Source organism: Kockiozyma suomiensis, assembly GCF_038497685.1.
Source record: "Kockiozyma suomiensis strain NRRL Y-17356 unplaced genomic scaffold V2V93scaffold_4, whole genome shotgun sequence".
Taxonomy (NCBI): domain Eukaryota; kingdom Fungi; phylum Ascomycota; class Lipomycetes; order Lipomycetales; family Lipomycetaceae; genus Kockiozyma; species Kockiozyma suomiensis.
In genome coordinates this window covers 406,748-425,916 of record NW_027117667.1, presented here as the reverse complement: position 1 = coordinate 425,916, position 19,169 = coordinate 406,748, and the positions used below count along the sequence as shown (strand labels likewise).

The 19,169-nt window shown below is 48.0% G+C and overlaps 5 protein-coding genes across 5 annotated transcripts; 3 read left to right on the top strand and 2 right to left on the bottom strand.

Annotated features, from left to right (window-relative positions):
* Nucleotides 1-121: 121 nt before the first annotated feature.
* V2V93DRAFT_366484 (sulfate transporter family-domain-containing protein) lies at nucleotides 122-3,289 on the top strand. Its single transcript, XM_066909325.1, has one exon. It carries the CDS (start codon nucleotides 435-437, stop codon nucleotides 2,883-2,885), a length of 2,451 nt encoding a protein of 816 aa, XP_066766955.1. The 5' UTR covers nucleotides 122-434; the 3' UTR covers nucleotides 2,886-3,289.
* Nucleotides 3,290-3,463: 174 nt separating this feature from the next.
* On the bottom strand, nucleotides 3,464-5,560 carry V2V93DRAFT_366483 (Phosphoglucose isomerase). Its single transcript, XM_066909324.1, has 2 exons — nucleotides 4,769-5,560; nucleotides 3,464-4,646 (listed from the first exon to the last, which is right to left on the bottom strand). Exons 1-2 carry the CDS (start codon nucleotides 5,417-5,419, stop codon nucleotides 3,639-3,641), a joined length of 1,659 nt encoding a protein of 552 aa, XP_066766954.1. The 5' UTR covers nucleotides 5,420-5,560; the 3' UTR covers nucleotides 3,464-3,638.
* Nucleotides 5,561-6,592: 1,032 nt separating this feature from the next.
* V2V93DRAFT_366481 (uncharacterized protein) lies at nucleotides 6,593-9,367 on the top strand. Its single transcript, XM_066909323.1, has 2 exons — nucleotides 6,593-7,189; nucleotides 7,253-9,367. The coding sequence occupies exons 1-2, from the start codon at nucleotides 6,664-6,666 to the stop codon at nucleotides 9,154-9,156; spliced, it is 2,430 nt and encodes an 809-aa protein (XP_066766953.1). The 5' UTR covers nucleotides 6,593-6,663; the 3' UTR covers nucleotides 9,157-9,367.
* A 25-nt stretch (nucleotides 9,368-9,392) lies between these two features.
* Nucleotides 9,393-13,741, top strand: V2V93DRAFT_173113 (uncharacterized protein). The gene is made up of 3 exons (XM_066906934.1): nucleotides 9,393-10,204; nucleotides 10,259-10,505; nucleotides 10,566-13,741. Exons 1-3 carry the CDS (start codon nucleotides 9,748-9,750, stop codon nucleotides 13,519-13,521), a joined length of 3,660 nt encoding a protein of 1,219 aa, XP_066766952.1. The 5' UTR covers nucleotides 9,393-9,747; the 3' UTR covers nucleotides 13,522-13,741.
* Nucleotides 13,741-18,650, bottom strand: V2V93DRAFT_172889 (uncharacterized protein). The gene is made up of 4 exons (XM_066906933.1): nucleotides 18,205-18,650; nucleotides 18,023-18,125; nucleotides 15,463-17,931; nucleotides 13,741-15,403 (listed from the first exon to the last, which is right to left on the bottom strand). Exons 1-4 carry the CDS (start codon nucleotides 18,318-18,320, stop codon nucleotides 13,961-13,963), a joined length of 4,131 nt encoding a protein of 1,376 aa, XP_066766951.1. The 5' UTR covers nucleotides 18,321-18,650; the 3' UTR covers nucleotides 13,741-13,960.
* Nucleotides 18,651-19,169: the final 519 nt, after the last annotated feature.

Here is a 19,169-nt window from a genome sequence, read left to right as displayed (position 1 = left end):
TTAAGATAATAGTACAAACAGCTCATGCTAACATACCATCTGTAGCCTCCGGCAAAGCAGTGCCCCGGACATGGTATTAGTAGCTTCCTGTACATCACGCTGTCCTCCGCATATGGACCCACGATAATCCTGAGACAGCAAAAGAAGAGAACCGCAAAACTATCAGCTTGTACAGACGCCAGTCTGCTCTAGAAACCTCTCCGCAATCTCTCAGCGACAGCCTGGCTGAGCTGCTACTTGCTGTTACAGGGTAAGGGCCTCTGCGATAGGTAGCTGCGGCCGGCAGATAACGATTAGTCTCTCAGCCCAGGCCGCCCCGGCTCAGCCATACGCTCGCTGCTGGTTGACTCGCCTGCTTCCCCTCTTTTTCTTGACCTTTTTCGAGTCCATCTTTTGTTCTCCCCAACTCATCCTCCTTCTCTTCACTCAGCACCATGACCGCTGACGCTGACGACGAGGCCTCGAGCCGGCTACTACCGGACTCAGGCTCGACGCACTCAGTTGCCTCCTCCTTCCTTCGATCTCGCCTCTTTTCTTTTGGCTCCAGCACTGGTGTCTCCTCCGCCGTCGCTGAGACTTCAGCATACACCGCCCTCGACCGCGCCCTTGACCACGCGTCACGTCCTGATGACACCATTCTCGGTGCACCCCGCAGACCCGGCTCACCCGCGCACCTTAAAGCCCGTCACCCGCATCGTGCAGAATACGGTGCTCTTTCGTCCGCTCAGTCGCTCTCGTCATGCGCGACAGAGGTTAACCACCCTAAAGACGAGCCCGAGGCCGACCCGCGATTGTTCTCGCACCGTCGTCGCGATCGTTTCCGCGCAAAGTCGACATACTACCTCAAGTACTACCTTCCGATCCTCACCTGGTTGCCAAACTACTCCGTCAAGGCCGCGCTCGCTGGAGACATTCTTGCGGGTCTCACGATCGCCTCCTTCAACATCCCGCTCTCTCTTGCCTATGCTCGCACTCAGATTGGTGTGCCGGAAAAATACGGTTTGTTGGGTTTCACTTTCCCACAAATCATTTACGCTTGTATGGGTACTGTCCCTGTCATGGTTACTGGTCCCGAGCCAGCCATCTCTGTCATGATCGGTCAGGCCATTGCACCCTTCGTCACCGCTGGCAACCCGTCCTTTGAGGAGATGGAGCGCCGTGCCATCATGTACAATGGCATCATCACTGCATTGTTCGCTATCATCTACCTCGTCATGGGATTCCTGCGTCTTGGCTTTGTCGATGCTCTTCTTTCTCAGGGTCTTTTGCGTGGCTTCATCACAGCTGTCGGTATTGTTCTCACTTTCGATACTCTCATCCAGGCGCTTGGGCTTTCGGCGATCGCTGCTGCGCAAAATATCCCGACCGCCTCTGCTGGAGTAAAGCTTGGTTTTATTCTCACAAATCTCAAGAATGCGCATGGTCTTACCGCCGCCATTTCTTTCATCGGCTTCTTCCTCATCATTTTTTTCCGAGTGTCTCGTAAGCGCTGGGGTAAGCGTTTCCCGGCTCTGATCTATTTTCCCGATATTTTCCTTATCGTTGTTTTTTCTATCATCATGTCGTGGAAGCTTGATTGGTACAGCAAGGGTGCAGATATCGTCGGTGGTCTTGAGCGACCCAACATTGAGCTCAAATCGCCACTTACTTCGGAAACCCTTCCTCGAGTTTCGGAAATAGCTTCGTCGGCGTTCATCATTGCTTTGCTCGGTTTCTTCCAGACCGCTGCCATTGCCAAAAATATTTTCGCCGACCCGCCAACCAACCCGCACGTCGCGCCGCCAAAGAATCCTACCATCTCGATGAACCGTGAGCTCGTTGCTCTTGGCACGGCTAATCTTCTCGGAATGTTTATGTTCTCATTGCCTGTTATTGGTGGTTACGGTCGTAGCAAGGCCAACGCTGTAGCTGGTGCGCGTACGCAGCTTTGCTCTATCGTGTTTGCTTTTGCCACAATTATTGTCACTTTTGCGTTGCTGCCGGCTATCTACTATCTCCCGCGTGCGACCCTTGCTGCTGTGCTTGGTCTCATCTGTATTGGTCTGCTTGAAGATTTCCCTAGCGAACTGATCGGATACTTTAAGATGCATGCCTGGGGTGATCTCACGCTTGTCACTATCATGATTGCTATCACTCTTGGCGTTTCTCTGCAGATTGGCATCTCTGTCGGCATTGTCATCTCTCTCGTTCAGATCATGCGTCATGCTACCCGCACTCGTATTCAGGTTCTTGCGCGTGTACCCGGTACCATCGACACTTTCCGCAATGCCGATGTACCGTCGCATGACGTTGCCGACCACGAGCTTGACTCGCTCGAGAAGCTTCACAATGTTCTTCTCGTCAAGATCACCGAGCCGCTTACATTCGCCAACTGCGGTGAGCTGCAGTCTCGTCTTCGTCGTCTTGAGCGGTACGGAACTATGCGTATGCACCCGTCACTACCAGCCATGCGCAGCGGTGACCAGAACGTCGTCTTTGACCTCGAAGGTATGACTGCGTGTGATACGACGGCAATCAAGGTTTTGCTCGCCATAGTCGAGGCGTACCGCTCCAAGGGCAAATTTGTTCTTTTTGCTCGTCTTCCGGCGACCAAGAAAATGATGCTCTTGTTCAAGCGCTCGGGTCTTTCTCGTTTGCTTTCATACAATAGTCACCCACCAGCTTACTTCTCCAGCATCCATGGGGCTTTGGAGGCGCTTGACGAGTGTATCTTCGAAACTCCTGGAAACTGGTCTCCTGAGGACGAGGATCGTGAGATTGAAGCCATGGCAGATGAAGATCCTGAGGCTATAGAGGAGGATAGTATCGCTACAGATATTGAAGGTTCGTCAGAAGGTGAGGAGACTGTTGACGAGAAGACATATCTTAAGCGTGAAATGGTTTAGTGGTCTTTTTATTTGATATTGGTCATTTATACTTCTTCTGGTTTGGCTTGGTTTATAGGGTTCTTTTATTTTTTTTATTAATTTTTTATCAATCTGAAGTGTACTATACGGATATATGATGTTTTTGTGTTAATCTATAAAATGTTTGACAGGGGTTTTTTTTTCTTCATTTCGTGGTTGTGAGGCGTTTTTCGTTTAAATATTTTTTTTTTCCGTCGGGATGGTTTTTTATTTTCATTTATTCTTTTTCTTTGTATGCGTCTTTGCTTGTTTTTGCTGAAATCTTCTTGAAATCATATGTCTGTATACGCTACATTATTTTTTTGTTTCATCTTTTTTTGTCATTAATACTTTGCATTGTTTTTTTTTCATATTGAATTGGGAGACCAGAGATGTGGCTTAAGAAAAATGTTTTAATTCATATTTTTTTAATGATATTCTTTAGTATATATGTATTAGCTACTATCAGTTTCTCCATTGACGGTAATTATAACGTAGAGATGGTAAATAGTTGACTCATAGCAGGACGGGAACATCTCACTTTGTTTGAAACTACAGTCTATACGCTACAAATCAAGTATCAAGCAAAAATATTTAATTCTCAAGGCGTCATATATACACCGTATTCACAGATTACATTTACACATCCTAACGAACTATCAAAGTCCGTCACAGTCACTTTTTTTTTTATAATCTCTTTAAATAGAATCCACACATGTCTCCGCACATACAAAAAAAACCAAAAGACTACATTCAAGCAGACCACTCTTTGAACTGGTTGATAAGACCATTAGTCGAAGCATCGTGTGAGCTGACAGCTTCCTTGTCGTTCAACTCAGCACCGATAGACTTAGCAAGCACCTTTCCGAGTTCGACACCAAATTGATCGTAAGAGTTGATGTTCCAGACAGCGCCCTCAGTGAAAGTAAGATGCTCGTAGTAAACAATAAGAGCACCAAGGGTTGCGGGGGTGATCTTCTGGCAGAGGATATTGGTCGTTGGTCTATTACCGGAGAAGACCTTGTGCGGCACAAGCGAAGGAGGGTTTCCCTCGGCAACGACTTGTTCGCTGGTCTTACCAACCATAAGAGCCTCAGCCTGGGCAAAGAAGTTGGAAGCCAACATCTTCTGGTGCAAGTTACCCTCGACAGGGTTGTGCGACTGCGCCGCAAGGATAAAGTCAGCGGGAATGAGCTTCGTTCCCTGGTGCACGAGTTGGAAGAACGAGTGCTGTGAGTTGGTCGCGGGCTCGCCAAAGAGAATTGAGCCAGTAGAGTACTTGACAGTCTCGTTAGCACGGTTCACAGATTTACCGTTAGACTCCATCGAGAGTTGCTGCAGGTATGCCGGGAAGCGGTGCATGTACTGGTCAAAGGGAGCTACAAGGTGAGTCTGAGCGCCAAAGAAGTTGTTATACCAGACAGACAACAAACCGCCAATGGCGGGGATGTTGGACTCAAGGGAAGCCTCTGTAAAGTGCTTGTCCATAGCCTCGGCTCCCTTCAAAAACTGCTCAAAGTTGTCATAGCCAATGTAGAGAACGACTGAGAGACCAATGGCGGACCAGACAGAGTAACGACCACCGACCCAGTTCTCAAACTCAAACATGTTCTTGGTGTCAATTCCAAACTTAGAAACTTCGGCAGCGTTTGTCGACAAGGCAACAAAGTGCTTAGCGATGTACGCGGGGTCCTTAGCCGACTCCAGGAACCACTTCTTGGCCGTGTTGGCGTTGGTGCAGGTCTCAGCCGTGGTGAAGGTCTACATGAGATGTTATCTAACCACTCTTTCGCCATGAGCACTCAATTGATTGATAAGCAGTATGAATATGCATAAAAAACGATATAACGAGCAAGACGATATAAAAGAACAACAAAACTGACCTTTGATGCGACGAGGAAAAGAGTGGTCTCAGGATCGACAACGCGGAGCACTTCAGCAATGTGGGTACCGTCAATGTTGGAGACAAAATAGGCAGCCAAATCACGCTTAGAATACGCCTTGAGGGCCTCAGTGACCATGACCGGGCCAAGATCCGAACCGCCAATACCGATATTGACGATGGACTTGATGGCCTTTCCGGTGTAACCGGTCCAGGCGCCGGAGCGAACCTGCTCCGAGAACTCCTTCATGTGGGCAAGCACACGGTTGACCTCAGGAGTAACGTCAACATTGTCAACCTTCAACACCTTGTTGGACTGATTGCGAAGCGCGATGTGGTAGACGGCACGGTCCTCGGTAAAGTTGATCTTCTCGCCGGCAAAGAGCGCGTCACGAAGTTTCTCGATCTCGGCCTCCTTTGCGAGGTCAATGAGACCAGACAGAATTTCTTCATCCACAATGTTCTTGGAGAAGTCGAAGAGGATCTTAGAGCCATCGTAGTTGGTGAAGGAATGGGAGAACTTGGAGAAGCGGGCAGGGTCTTTGGCGAAGAGTTCCTTTACGGAAAGGCTCTTGCCGGAGGCGTCGTAGATAGCTTGTAGCTTCTTCCAGGCGGACAAGTCAGAAGCCTCAGAGAACGAAGAGAAGGACATTGTTACGGAGGAGGAGAACAGGAGCGAAGAAATGTAGTGACTCTGGGGAAGACGAGGAGCAGGACGAGCGAAGACGGAAGCACTCGGACGCTTTATTCGCGGGTGGCCGCTGTCCGCTGCTGCGGCGTTCACACAAGCACATGGATCAGACTAGACCGGTTTTGGTAATGGGATTGTTTTTGGCTGGGAGACGACGGGAGTTTTGATGCAAATTCGTGTTATATTTTCCTAGTTTATATGCATTATTCAATTGGGGGATAGCTACTGGTGGGACCGGTGCGATTAGGAGCGGCGACTTTCGGGAAATTGTAATGGTGTATTATATCTGTGCTGTCCCTTGCTGCTGCTGTCTGCGATATCCTATACCAATAGAAACTTAGACAACTCTTGACTTCTTGAAGCAGATACAATTGAGTTCACTGTGCTTGGCTATTTGCAAAATAAAAGCTCGGATCTGAGTGTGGATTTACAGATATATATATAAGCATTGTCCAGAACGCGGTGTAAAACCAATTCCTTCACTCCTCTGTCTTCTAGAAAACGATTATTAATTCATTCACTATTTTTTTTTTTGGCAGATTCGGCTATATCTCGCAACGACTAATGTTCGAGTTCATAATTCTTGACATATCCACGAATATATCTGAGCCATGATATATGCTCTTAGCAGATCTACAGCCCACCAGAAATCACGATGCAATCAGCACTACTTGTACACCACTGCTAGGTCAACCACTAATACTATCTGTGAGCCAGAATCAGTAAAATACATGGCATATACAGCGATGCATTATCGCTGAGCAAAATAGTGTAAATGAGCATATTCATACAGCAGAATCGCTGATAGACCTTTTTTTCCTCTTCATAGTTTATGCCATCTGAGCTAAGCTAGCAGTTTTTCTTTACTATGAATTGAAAGGCAACGCAAGCACTCCTTGCCGAGTTGCAGTAGCATAAGCATAAACAACTCGTTAAACTGCATACTCATTCAAATTTAGTTTGTATTAATAATTGATAAGTATTCAGCAGTTTATCAGACAGTTGCACATCGGTTCCAGTTCCGTTCATCGTCTTCAAGGCAGGTTCCGGTTACAAGTCCCGATAGGCGCTAGCGTGGGCCGCCTCCGAATGATAACGCTCGCCCGCCTCCTACTCACTCCAGTGCTCGAGCACCTCTTATTCCTTGTCCTTTCTCCTTTCTCCTTTCTCTTTCTCTTCATTCTCCTCCACCTTCAACTCAACAAATGTCCCTTTTTGGCGACGACTACGAGAGCTCCTCGACCACCTCGTCGAATCTGCGCTCGTCGCTCTTCGGTGAAGAGCCCGCCACTCCTCGCACATCCGTCGGCACCAATCGCTCTGCCCGCTCTGCCCGCTCTGCCGTCGCTCAGACTTCTTCCGCAGCCTCCGCTCTACTCTTTGGAAACGATGACTCTGGCGATCCATGGACGCGCCAGGCTGTCAAGATAGCCGGAAAACCGACTGTCTCTACCCTACTCGACCCCAGCAAGTGCCCGTCCATCTATCGCGACTCATTCATGGCAGAGGGTCCCGTCAACTCGACACTCTCTCTCGAGCACGTACGGCAAGCTGCTCAACGTGCCGGTATTTCACCTGCAAGTGGCGAGCGGATAGTTGAAGTTATTGCTCGTGCAAAGCCTGACGGGCGTGTCGACGATGGCACCTGGAGCGTTGCTATAGCTCTCATCGGTCTTGCGCAGGAGGGCGAAGACGACCTTTCGCTTGACACTGTCGATTCCCGAAGATATAGTACGTATTTCTTGATGTGTTTCGAATTGTCAATGTATGCTTAACTAACTTGCAAAATTACAGGCCTTCCCAACACACGCATACGCATCGAGCAGCGCCAGCCCCCAAAGACAAAGAGCTCCCGAAAGGTCCAAGCTAAACCTGCTCCTGTCATCAGCCAGATCTCGCAGCCCGATCCGATTGCTCGCCAGGCCTACGCACCTCCCCCGCTTACCATTCCGGCTGCTCGCCAGCGCCAACAGCAGCAACAACAGATGCCCGAGGTTATGACCCCACCTTCGCCATCCTCACCGCCAGCCATCGCCGCAGACGATCCTTGGGCCAACCCGTCCGAGGAATACTCCTCCAATGCATACACAGCCAGTTCCAATAATTACTCGTCTTATAATGACTACAACCAGTCTTCCTACACGACGAACGTCAATAATACTTCATCTTTCACCGTACCAGATGACGACGATGATGATGACGACCCGTATGGTCAGCCAAGTTACGTTGCCCCTGTCCCTTCCTCGTACTCGGGCTACAACACCGGTTCGACAGACAACAACTATAACCCCAACTATTCCTCAGTTCTCGGCGCAGACTACAACGAGCTTGCTCGTCCCAAAAACAACATCAACGAGGCGCTCTTCACCGATGAGCCGATTCCGATTCCGAATCCCCAAACCGCGCAAGTCGTCGAAGACGACGATTCCGACGCCGATGAGGATGACGAGGAGCGTGACCCTAACGACCCTGAGTACGTTGCTAGCTTTCCTTACACTCGCGCGCAGCCCTACTACGATGCACACGAGACGGATCGTATTCGCGTATCAATAATTCCAGAAAAGGAAGGTGTATTTATGTTCAGACATGTTAATTACTTACTTGAAGGCCAATCTGTTCCTGGCGCTGATGGAACTATTGCCCGTGGCGGATACAGAGTCGTACGACGCTATTCAGATTTTGTCTGGCTTCTTAACTGCTTGCTAAAGCGTTTCCCGTTCCGCATTCTACCACTACTTCCACCGAAGCGATTTGCCGTTAACGGTCACTATCTTTCTTCCGATGAGTTTTTCCTTGAACGCCGTCGCCGCGGTCTTTCCCGCTTTATTAATGAGCTAGTCAAGCACCCCGTCCTCAGCCGAGAGCAACTCGTTGTCATGTTCCTGAGCGTACCGACCGAGCTTGCCGTGTGGCGTAAGCAGGCCTCCGTCTCGGTTGAGGATGAGTTCACTGGCCGCGCTCTCCCCGCGGGACTCATTGACTCCTGGTCGGTTGAAGAAGCAGAACGTTGGGAGGATGTCAAGGAAGGTGTCAAGACCGAAGCTGAGCTTTACACTCACCTTTGTCTACTCATTGACCGAATGGAAAAACGACAAGAGTCTGTGGCGGCTGATCACCAGCGTTTTGCCAGCTCGCTTGGGACTTTGCAGGATGTCACTCAGCGCACATACTCCGTCGACGCGAACGATCTCAACCTTATCAATGACGGCGTCAAGAACGTCGCAAAGTATCTTAACAATGCGCAGACTTTACTTGAGGACGAGTCGCGCGGATGGGAAATCGGTGTGCTCGAAGATTTTAAGCGGCACCGCGACAGCCTTATTGCCATCAAAGAGCTATTTGATCGCAAGGAAAAGTTGGATATGAATCAGATCCCGCATCTCGAGCGTCGGATTCACAATAACGAAAACCGCCTAAGTGGTATGCGTACTCGTTCAGACTTTAAACAGAGCGAAATTGAACGCGTTGAGTCTGCCATTAAGCGCGACAAGGAGGCTATTAAAGAGCAGCATACCCGCAGCTGGCTAATTAAAGAGTGCATGCGCGACGAAATGGCATACTTCCAGCAGACAAAATATAGAGTCGCAAAACTGTTCCAGGATTACGCTCAAGAGCGGCTGAAGTATGCTGAACTGTTTGCAGAGAACTGGAGAACGCTGAGTAACGAGATCAGCGAGGTGCCCACGCAGGCATCGTAGATCTACATTTGTCTATGAAAGTTTCTTTCTTGTATGCGGCGGCGGAGGTGCTGGTTTTTTTTCTCTTTTTTTTTTGAGAAGCACAAAATATTACATTTTTTGTCATTTTAGTAGAGCTATTGTTTTTATTTTGAGAGGTGAGCTTGTAGTATGTCTGGTAGCGGTTTTAGAAGGGGAAGGCGTGTTAATATTAATTGCATTTTCACAAGAATTGGAAGTTGGCGCGTAATGCCGAATTAGGTAATAATTGCAACTGCTCTCATTCTCCGGTTAAGGAGGCCTAGCTCAGGCTGCCTGCCGCAAGCTGAGAGCAGCCAATCTATTATGCTTTCACCAGCGATAAAAATTAGCTAAGGGGACAATAGCACTACTCTATTTTGACATAATGAGAATGCAAGTGAGCAGACGAGGAATGCTGCTTCCCCGAAATGGCTCATACGCTTGCTCGTACGAGGAGCGATATGAGGCCTTCCCTTCCTATTATATCCATATATTTGGTAATGTCGCCCTGTCGCCATCGTCGTCGTCGTAGACGTCGTCGTCTGACCCATCTTTTATTTCTTTCTATTCTGTTTACTGGAACAGCACACCATGAAGAGCACGATTCACCGAATCTTTAAGCGCGGCAACCGTCCGGCGGCTGATAGCGGAAAGCCAGACATCCGCCAGCATGCGTCGTCGTCGCCCACAGCGACCGTTGCATTTCTCTGGAATCGGACGCGTATTAAGCCCGAGAATGCGGTTTTTTTTCTCGATGTTGCCTCTGCAGAGATCAAGCGTCGGGGTGTATTGGAGCCGCTGATTTTGTTGCCATTCCGACCTTCGTACGCGCTTCGCGATGCGCAACAATTCATCGCTCATATCTTCCCCAATACTGACGACATGGGTTTTGCTGTGCCTGCTGAAGACAGCGATAAATATATGCAGCATCAGGTGCAGTATGAGAATATATTCGTGCTTGTCAGCGCTATCAAATGGGTTTGGGCGAGGTTGCCTGGCGGCGTTGTAAAATGGGAGATCTATGAAGTTTTCAAAGCTGCCGAGGAAGGTACGTATTTTGCCTTCTATCATAAGTGAATCAGCCCTAAAAGTTCGAATGCAGACTCTCGAATGGCGCAAGATGCGTTTGCAAAGCTCATTCCTGTCTTGGTGGATACGCCGGCACGAGCAGAGATTATCAATTTATTTTTTGACTTGCTTTCGGCTATTGCAGCTCATTGGAAGACTTCTGGAATGACAGGACTCAAGCTAAGCAGAATGAGTGCTCTGTGGGCGTTTGCTCTTAATCAAGAGTCTGAAAGCGAAGACCGGCAGTTCACTTTTGCTGAAGGGCATAAGGCATGGCAAATGTAAGAAGCTCGAGCTATTATTAGGCTTATACATAAACTGACTAGCGACACAATTCACAGTGCAGCCGATGCTTCCTCGCACTTGTTTTTTGCATTTTTGAGGTCAAAAGCGAATGTATCCTCTTTATCGCCAGCAGCAATATCATCTCTTCCGCGATCGCTAACCACACTCGTTTCGTCGATGGCTTATCCGCCGCCTACAACAGCCGTAACCTCCATATCTTCCATCCTTCTCTCGGCATCAGTTAAAGAGATCTCATCATCTCCGAGAAATATTCTTCAAGCATTTTTGGGTCTTGCTGAGAGGGACTCACGAGTTGGCAGTGTTGCATCTGAGGATACTTATGTCAACGCATTTCTGAATGCTTCTAGCGGCGACACTGTGAATTCTCACTTAACTACTGAATGTGCGCGTCTGATTACTGCAATTTCTTTTGCTGAAAGTGCTTTATTCTTGCAGCGGTCTGAAAAAAACCGTTATTTTGAAGAGCAGTCTGTTGACGATGCTTATGCAGAGTACTCTGCTTGGATCAAATTCGACTCTGGCGATGCAAGACTTCAGAAAGCGTTAAATTTGTCACTACAGCCACCTACCTCACCAGATACTCCCTCGGAGCGTATACAAAAGTTCTCTTTATTACCTGGTGAACCTTTGAATATTACAAATATCATGATAGATGAGTCATTCTGGTGGGTTTGGCTATGCGCGCATGGACCGGAAGAAACGATTCTTACTCGCAAAGTGGTCTTTTCATCCTATGTCATTGCAGAACTAGATGCATCGGGATCAAAAGGCCTGCTCGATATTCAAGCATCTGTGGCTCAAAATCACTTTGTGCTTTTTGAAGAACGTATACATGACGCACAAACTTCTTCCACATTTGGTAGAAGATCAACAAGTATAGTGCCTCGTCCGGAACTTCGTCGCCTAGCTTCTCGCAGTATCAATAATATTCGCACCTATCGTCGGTCTGAGAAATCCAAAGTATCAACATCTAACGTTCGTCCTCGTGGTCAGCCTTCGTTACTTTCGCTTTATAGAGAGTATTCGACTGGCAGCTCTTCAGTGACAGCCTACTCTGCCTATGCTTCAGCCGAAACCTCAGCCGACGAAGAACGCGTACGACGAGTTATAGAGGCTATACAGGTAACTCCAGCAGTACCTGACGTACCTGACGTACCTGACGTTCCTGAATCTTATCTACTTTCGCGTTCAGAAATCGACTGGTCTTTAGAACCAAAAATGACGCTTCAGGACGAATTCAGTCGGCTTTCGTCTTTGACAGAGTCTCGACCTCGTCATCGAACGCAGTCTAGTACTGTTATTGAGCTTGAAGAAAGCGTGAGTCGAGCACTACAATGGGCTAATAGTCCTCCGGTATCATCTGCAGCTTCAGCCGCCGAACTTGACTCAAAAGAGCTGTCGAGTGTTCCTGGCGCGCTGCTCACGCCGCCGCCTACTCCAGTGCACAAATCACCAGTAAAAACTGTACGATCGTCTCCAGATAAGAGGACGAGTATCAAGAAGCAGATCCTGACAAGTACATCTACACTCGGTTTAACACGTACAAGATCAGCAGCTGCGTTAGTTGCCACGCATGGGGTCAAACTTCGAGCAAGTGCTGCAAATTTTTCGCAAGAAGCACTGCAAAGTTCTTTTAATCCTGACAGCTCTACTGTGACAGCCTCTTCTTCTTCTGCTGCTGCTGCTGCTTCGATGTCTAGAATACCACGACGAGTGGATGAGCCAACTCCCACTTTTATGTCGAAGCTAAAAGCCGGTATCTCGAGAAAGAATCTGAGAGGTAAGAAAGATAATGAATTAAGGAAATCAAAGACCGACACGAAGAAGGAAGGAAGCAATGCAGCGGCACCGAAATCCGGCAAAGTTCAATCTTCCGGGACGTATCAGCAGAATATACAGCCCAAAACGGTTGTCGACCAGCCATTGTTGAAAAGAGAGACATTCATTACTACCAAATATCCTGAATATCAAAAGAAGAAAAGTCCAGCAATTGTCAAACAACAGATAGACCCGAAATCGGAATCAAAAGATCAAAAGAAGCCAGTAAGCAAATTCAAAACAGGCAATCCCAATCATCTTCCTGAAGTCGCAGTCCTCAAAGCCAGTATACAAGCAGATGCAGTGAAACCTCCAGTACCAAACACACCTCCGCGAAAATATTACTCGCCAATTTCTGCGCGTTCAGTTTCTTCGCCATCTACTTTAGTTCAAAATCGCGTCGAATTAACGCCAAAAAAGAATCTATCCGAAGCGGTGACCGCCTCGAGATTGCCGGTTCCTACAAAGGAAAAGGAGAGTCCTTCGCCGCCGGTTATGGCTCCGCTCGATATTGCTAAGCCTGTAACGGCGCGCAGGTCTATCCCAGTTCTTGTTGCCGCTTCTCGAGGTTTAAATATCCACGTTCCCTCATCTGACAATCAAAGAGTACCTTTTCCATCGGAACACTTGCAGTACCAAGAAAATTCATATTTAGCTAGCCAATCTCATCAGGAGACTCTACCGGATGACAATCTTTGGTCGATTCCAATGACGCGCACCGCTACAACAGTTCCGCGCAAACCGGTTCCAAAACGAGGCTTTTCAAAAATCCCACCGCCGCCTCCACTACCTGAACTACAACAACGACAGCAACAACGGCAACAGCAGCAACAGCAGCGGCAGCAACAGCAGCAGCAGCAACAGCAGCAGCAGCAACAGCAGCAGCAGCAGCAACAGCAGCAGCAGCAGCAACAGCAACAGCAACAGCAACAGCAACAGCAACAGCAACAGCAACAGCAACAGCGCCAGCAGCAACGACAACAACAACAGCAACAACAGCACTCCATCGTTTCTCCACTGCAAGACGTTAACTCGAGAGGCGAAGTCTCAATGAGTAGATGGAGAAAAATTCGCGAACATCAACAGTTAATGGTGAATTCGAATTTGAGCAAGTCTAGTTATCAAACAGGCGAGCGTGGTGAAAGTCCGTTTCCGGAGAGGAGACTTGTCTAGAAAGTTTTGTATGAGATTGTATCTTAATCCTAATAATTGCATGAAGAGCATAATTCTATTTTTCATGTTTCATTTTGAAATAATATTAGTGGAACAATTACAAACAGAGATGAACATGGTTTGGTGCTCGCCTGCGACTTAGCTGTTCACAACATTGCCTGAAACAGTAATGTCTCAAGACCTTTCAATCCTATCCCTCTAAATTCTCCACATAATAACTCAGCCAGTGTCATATTACTTTATAGTTTCATAATTCATCGCGCAGCATTTAAAGAAGGAATTAGAAACGAGAAGTTTAAGAAAGAGAAAAAACTTCGTCGCCGCGTCGGTATACAAAGAGAATCATAAGCAATCAAAAGATACAAAAAAATAAAAATACATGATTTGAGGCCTAGAATCATACATATAACATGAAGACAGAGGTAAATCATCAAAAAGTTCATATTCCCACACTCGTGTACACATACTTCAACGGAGCCAAATACGATGGCAGCCCACTACCACCATCTGCTTGCAGAACAGAGGTTTGACTCCCGACGTTGATAGCAGGCGGCTGGATCGTGCCAGGTGTTGCTCCCGTGGCCATCGAGATGGCAACAGGCGTACTGCCACTAGCAGGTGCAATAGGCGTGAGCGCACTACTAAGGGGAGTTGCACTCGCCGCGCGCTCAGACTTTATATTTTCCTTTTCAGTTTCGGGATCAACCTGGCATACGTCTGCCACAGTCTGCAGAGCATACGCTAGAGGATCACGCATAGCGAGTTCCTTGAGCCGTCGCTCCTCAGCTTCTTGCGCAACCCTTTGCTTCGCGAGCAATTCCTCTGCAGCACGACTGATTGGAGTACCAGGCAACTGCTGTCGACCTGCGGTACCTGTGCTAGCAGGCGTTCCCGGTTTGGTCAACGAGTCAGCCCGTTCTTTCTTCAGCGGTGGTTCTTCTGCGGCAATCGGACTGGATTTTACACCACCGAGAGACCGCTTTCGAGAAGGTGGTAACTTAAGTTGCGAGGCATCAATCTGATTTGCAGATTGCGTATAAATAGGTACGCCTTGAGGACTAGTAACAGGTAAGCCAGTCGGAGACAACTTAGCACTCTGGGTCATCATCATCACTGCCGGTGCCGCCGTGGAAGTTGTAGGGACCAGTTGTTGTTGCTGCGATGCCATCTGCATCTGTACAGTGTTAGCTCGTTGAGCAGGCGACATCTGATTTAAAAACTGCGTTTGTCCGGCGGCGCCTGCTACAGTTGAAGCTTTAGCATTCCAGCGAGCATTAGCTCCAGTTCCAACAGCAGCTCGCGCTTGAATCGCTGGCTGCGTAGCACTCTGATTGACATTCTGCGGCGGCATGAACTGCTGCTGCTGTTTTTGCTGCTGTTGTGTCTGTTGCTGCTGAGGGATCATGTTAGCCATATTTCCAGCAGCACCATGTTGACGCATTTGAGCTTGTGCCAATTGTGCCTGTGTTGGCAGCTGCGGCTGTTGGGCGAGCATCTTGGTATTCAAATCAAAATGAATTGGCTGTGGTTGTTTTTGCTGTTGTTGCTGCTGCTGCTGCTGCGAACGACGAGGAGACATCTGCAGCTGATTGGGTATGTTTTGGAACTGATTCTGAGGAGTTCCTTGCACAGGCATCGCTTGTTGTATCTGGGGTTGCTGCTGTTGCATCATCATTTGCGAAGAACCTTGTACCATAGGTTGGGACATTTGGCCCTGAGGAGGCCGTGCCGTACCTGCAGGAGCTCCCTCTACGACTTTCTGCGTGTTGCGGAAATAATTAAAGACTTTTCGAAGCTCATTGCGAAACTTCATCATTGATTCAACGTTGAAATGATAGACACCGCGCGAGAGTGCCTCGGACTGCTCTTTATACGACATTTGCTGATTTGACATAAATCAGCAAGTTGATCAGTATTCTGCTGTGAAATTTTTGTACTTACCATATATATTAACCTCCGAGTAACAGACTCGTTTCTTAGCGTGATATGTGCCCATCGAATCAATCTCTCCAGTTGCCTACAAGCCTCCTGCAACGCGATAATGCCGTCTCTGACGGTCACTTGATCCTCGGGACTCAGCTCAAGAGGTATGGCGGGCTGTCGGGTCCGTGCGATCTCAGCGCAAACTTGTTGCAGCTTCTCGATATCAAGCTTCTGTTGTTCCGGCGTCAATTCAATTCGCGGTCCATCAGCCATGTTCAGACCCTGAGGTTGTTGCTGACGCGCCATTATATCAGAAGGTATTTGGCCTTGCTGCAACTGCTGTTGCTGCTGTTGCTGCTGTTGCTGCTGTTGCTGTTGTTGCGGTTGTTGTTGCTGTTGCTGTTGCTGTTGCTGTTGCTGTTGCTGTTGCTGTTGCTGTTGCTGTTGCTGTTGCTGTTGCTGTTGCTGTTGCTGTTGCTGTTGTTGCTGCTGTTGTTGAGCTTCAAGCAACCACTTTTGTTGCTGCTGCTGCTGCGATTGTACAGTGTTCTGTTGAATAGCCGGGACTGCCTGTTTGCGCTGTGGCGACTGATTCATCAGCTTGCTATTGTACAATGCCTGCTGCTGAACAACCTGATCTGTAGGCAAATTCATGCTACCCATCACAGGCGTAGATTGCTGGGGAGCAAATTGGTGAGGGATAGTCATGGACGGTTGTTGCTGTTGCTGCTGTTGCTGTTGATTGTTTATCAGACCCTGAGGATTGACTCCTTGCTGAGCCATTTGCTGCATATTATTTTGCTGGGGCTTTTGTTGCATTCCCATCATGACGTTACGCATTATCTGTGGAGAGCCATCGGGTTTTCGACCTTGCAAAGCTTGCTGCTGGATCATTATCGGGCTTGTTTTTATATTTTGTCCCATTCCCTGCTCGGCTCCTCCTATGCTTAAAATCCCTGTGTTAGACGGTGGCTGTCCGTTGCTTCCTTGATTGGCCTGTTGCTGCTGATGAAGCTGTTGGTTCTTATTGCTCTGCTCTATCAGAAGAGCACGAACCATTTGCTCGTGGCGTGCATGAATGCTCTTGATTGTTGGCATCACATCCGAAGGGATCGTGTGGTCTTTGATCAGAGAAAAAATTTGAACCCACATATCAACACCCGCAGGTACAAATGGCATCATCTTCAGCAGCGACTGTGGAATCTTGCTACGAAGTACATAGGCGCGGACAGGATCTGGCTGACCCGGCAGTGTTTGCTCCTGTCCATTAATTTGAGGACCCTGTGCCGGGCGACTTCCTGCAGGTAGAACCTGACTCTGTTGAGGGTTCTGCTGTTGCTGCTGAATCAAATGCTGAGGTAGTTGCGCCTGATTTTGCGGTTGCGGCATTGTAGGTTGGCTGGACCCCGTGTTCAACATTTGGCCTTGCCTATTTGGTAGCTGTTGCTGAACTCCTTGAGATTGTTGTTGTTGTTGTTGCTGCTGCTGCTTTTGCTGCAGAAGCTTTTGTTGGAGCAAAAGCATTTGCTGGTTACTATTATTGCTAAAGTTTGTACTGATCTCGCCATTCACTCTGAGCTGCTGCATGGTCGGGCTCGAATGAGGTTCTTGCTGGGAAACCTGCTGCTTGTTTTGAAGAGGCTGCTGCTGCTGTTGCTGTTGCTGTTGTTGCTGTTGTTGTTGTTGCTGTTGTTGCTGTTGTTGCTGTTGTTGTTGCTGTCGCTGTTGCAAAGCGACTAGAACTGCCTGAAGCTCTGCCGGATTGGCTGACCGTCCTCCTTGACCAGGGTACTGTTGGTTCAAAAGCTGCCTTAGCTGAACAAATTGTTGTTGCTGAGGAGTCATGTTGGCTTGATTTTGTGGTAATCTTCCTTGCGGTTGCTGCTGCAACGCATTTAATAGTTGTTGTTGAGTGAATCGAGGGGCGCCTTGCCCATTCTGGCCAGCGACTGCTTGTAGCAGCTGCTGCTGTTGTAGCAGTTGCTGTGGCTGCTGTTGCGCCTGACTTTGGGATTGAGAATCCTGACCACCTTGCTGCATATTTCTCTGCTGCTGCTGTTGCTGTTGCTGCTGAGACATGACTTGACGAAGAGCATTAGGATATGATCCAGCGATGCTAAAGTTCTGCTGATTGGCATTCTGCATTCCTTGTTGCAAATTATTTTGCTGCTGATTCTGCTGCTGCTGCATCTGCGGTATACCCTGCATTCCATGCTGAAATGGCGCTACAGGGTTAGTTTGCTGAGGCTGCTGATTCATAGGCATGATGGAGAGCATATCGTCAGGCTGCTGAGGCTGTTGCGGCGGCTGTTGCCGGTTCTGCTGTGCAAAATGGGCTTGCTGCTGCGCACCCATGTTAAGTTGTTGCTGCATTTGCTGTTGCTGTTGTTGTTGCTGCATCTGCTGTTGCTGCGACATCTGGGCTTGTTTTTCGGCAGATTTGCGTACATACTCCATACGCTCACGTAGTAGATTAACATAGTCCTCCTATAATATGGTGTCAGCATGAGCTGAAAGGACGAGCGATGAAACTAGTCCGGCCTAGATATTTATTTGAAAAATAGAAGCAGTAACAGACCTTTGACTTCCCCTTCACGTAAGCTTGATTCTCAGCCTGGGTTGCAAACTGCACGATCTTTTCCTGCGACCCGCCATTTGCGTACTTCCTGAGTGTATTTACTCTGCACAAGAAAAAAAGTAATTCCAAAAATCAGTAAGAGTTCTACAAATGAAAACATAGAAAGAGCAGTACAAACGTACAATGTGGTGATGTAGTGCTGGCGCTGAGCGGTGGAATGGGTATCTCGCCAATTGTCGCTGGGCGGCTGCTGCTGCTGCTGCTGCTGCTGCTGCTGCCGCGGCAGATTGTTGTTCATGACAACAAGCTGGGCACCCTCACAGTTGATAGCAGTCCCGCTCGTGCAGATTGGGCATGCAGACAGAAGAAGGGGGGGAGGAAAGAGGAGATGTCGCGTAAGGCACGGCGAGATCAGGTCTGGTTCGTGTGTCGCTCGTTACCTGGATCCAGCTCGAGCCCTAGCCCTTAGGATGCAAAATGGGCGGGACCGTGGCCGGGCAAGTACAGATTGTGATGCAGATATGAAGAGAAGAGAATAGAATAAGAAGGGAGCAGAATACAGATGTAGTTATATATATATATTAGGTATATATGCAATAGCTGTATAGAGCTAGTGCTGCTGTAGATTCTCAGTATTCGCACACTGCTCTCTTTCCTTCTCACTTCTCATTACTCATTTCTATCTCTCAATTAGACAGCAAACTATTGACTATTAAGGCCGATTTTAAAATTAATCAGAGTCCATCTTCAGTTTTGTGTCAAGCAGTAACAGAAACTAGCCGGAATTGAGCAGTCCAAGAGTCTTACCTTGCCTTGTGCACGTGTTCACGCACCACTACGTCCACAACTGTCTTTGCTGGACTTCTACTCTGATGCCATCTATATGATATAAGACTACTCACATTATTGTCCTACTTTATTTGCAATATGATTTACTCTTCTGCGGGCCGATAAATTAAAGACAACGCAGAATATCAGTCGTCTCGCCTGCAAACGCTTTTGCGCCGTCAGGTCGATCGTCGATCGTCGATCGTATAGATCACGTTCGTTTCTAGGTATGGCAACAAGCATGGCTATTCAACTAAACACAATTACACTCAAACAAGAAAATCAAAACAAAAAAAGATGGAAAAAACTACAGTACATG

Coding starts and splice junctions, on each gene's coding strand:
- V2V93DRAFT_366484 (XM_066909325.1), top strand. CDS start 435: ATGACCGCTGACGCTGACGACGAGGCCTCGAGCCGGCTACTACCGGAC.
- V2V93DRAFT_366483 (XM_066909324.1), bottom strand. CDS start 5,419: ATGTCCTTCTCTTCGTTCTCTGAGGCTTCTGACTTGTCCGCCTGGAAG. Junction 4,647..4,768: donor TTTTCCTCGTCGCATCAAAG/GTCAGTTTTGTT, acceptor CATCTCATGTAG/ACCTTCACCACGGCTGAGAC.
- V2V93DRAFT_366481 (XM_066909323.1), top strand. CDS start 6,664: ATGTCCCTTTTTGGCGACGACTACGAGAGCTCCTCGACCACCTCGTCG. Junction 7,190..7,252: donor TGTCGATTCCCGAAGATATA/GTACGTATTTCT, acceptor GCAAAATTACAG/GCCTTCCCAACACACGCATA.
- V2V93DRAFT_173113 (XM_066906934.1), top strand. CDS start 9,748: ATGAAGAGCACGATTCACCGAATCTTTAAGCGCGGCAACCGTCCGGCG. Junction 10,205..10,258: donor TTTCAAAGCTGCCGAGGAAG/GTACGTATTTTG, acceptor GTTCGAATGCAG/ACTCTCGAATGGCGCAAGAT. Junction 10,506..10,565: donor GGGCATAAGGCATGGCAAAT/GTAAGAAGCTCG, acceptor CACAATTCACAG/TGCAGCCGATGCTTCCTCGC.
- V2V93DRAFT_172889 (XM_066906933.1), bottom strand. CDS start 18,320: ATGAACAACAATCTGCCGCGGCAGCAGCAGCAGCAGCAGCAGCAGCAG. Junction 17,932..18,022: donor ACGTGAAGGGGAAGTCAAAG/GTCTGTTACTGC, acceptor ACCATATTATAG/GAGGACTATGTTAATCTACT. Junction 15,404..15,462: donor CTCGGAGGTTAATATATATG/GTAAGTACAAAA, acceptor ATGTCAAATCAG/CAAATGTCGTATAAAGAGCA.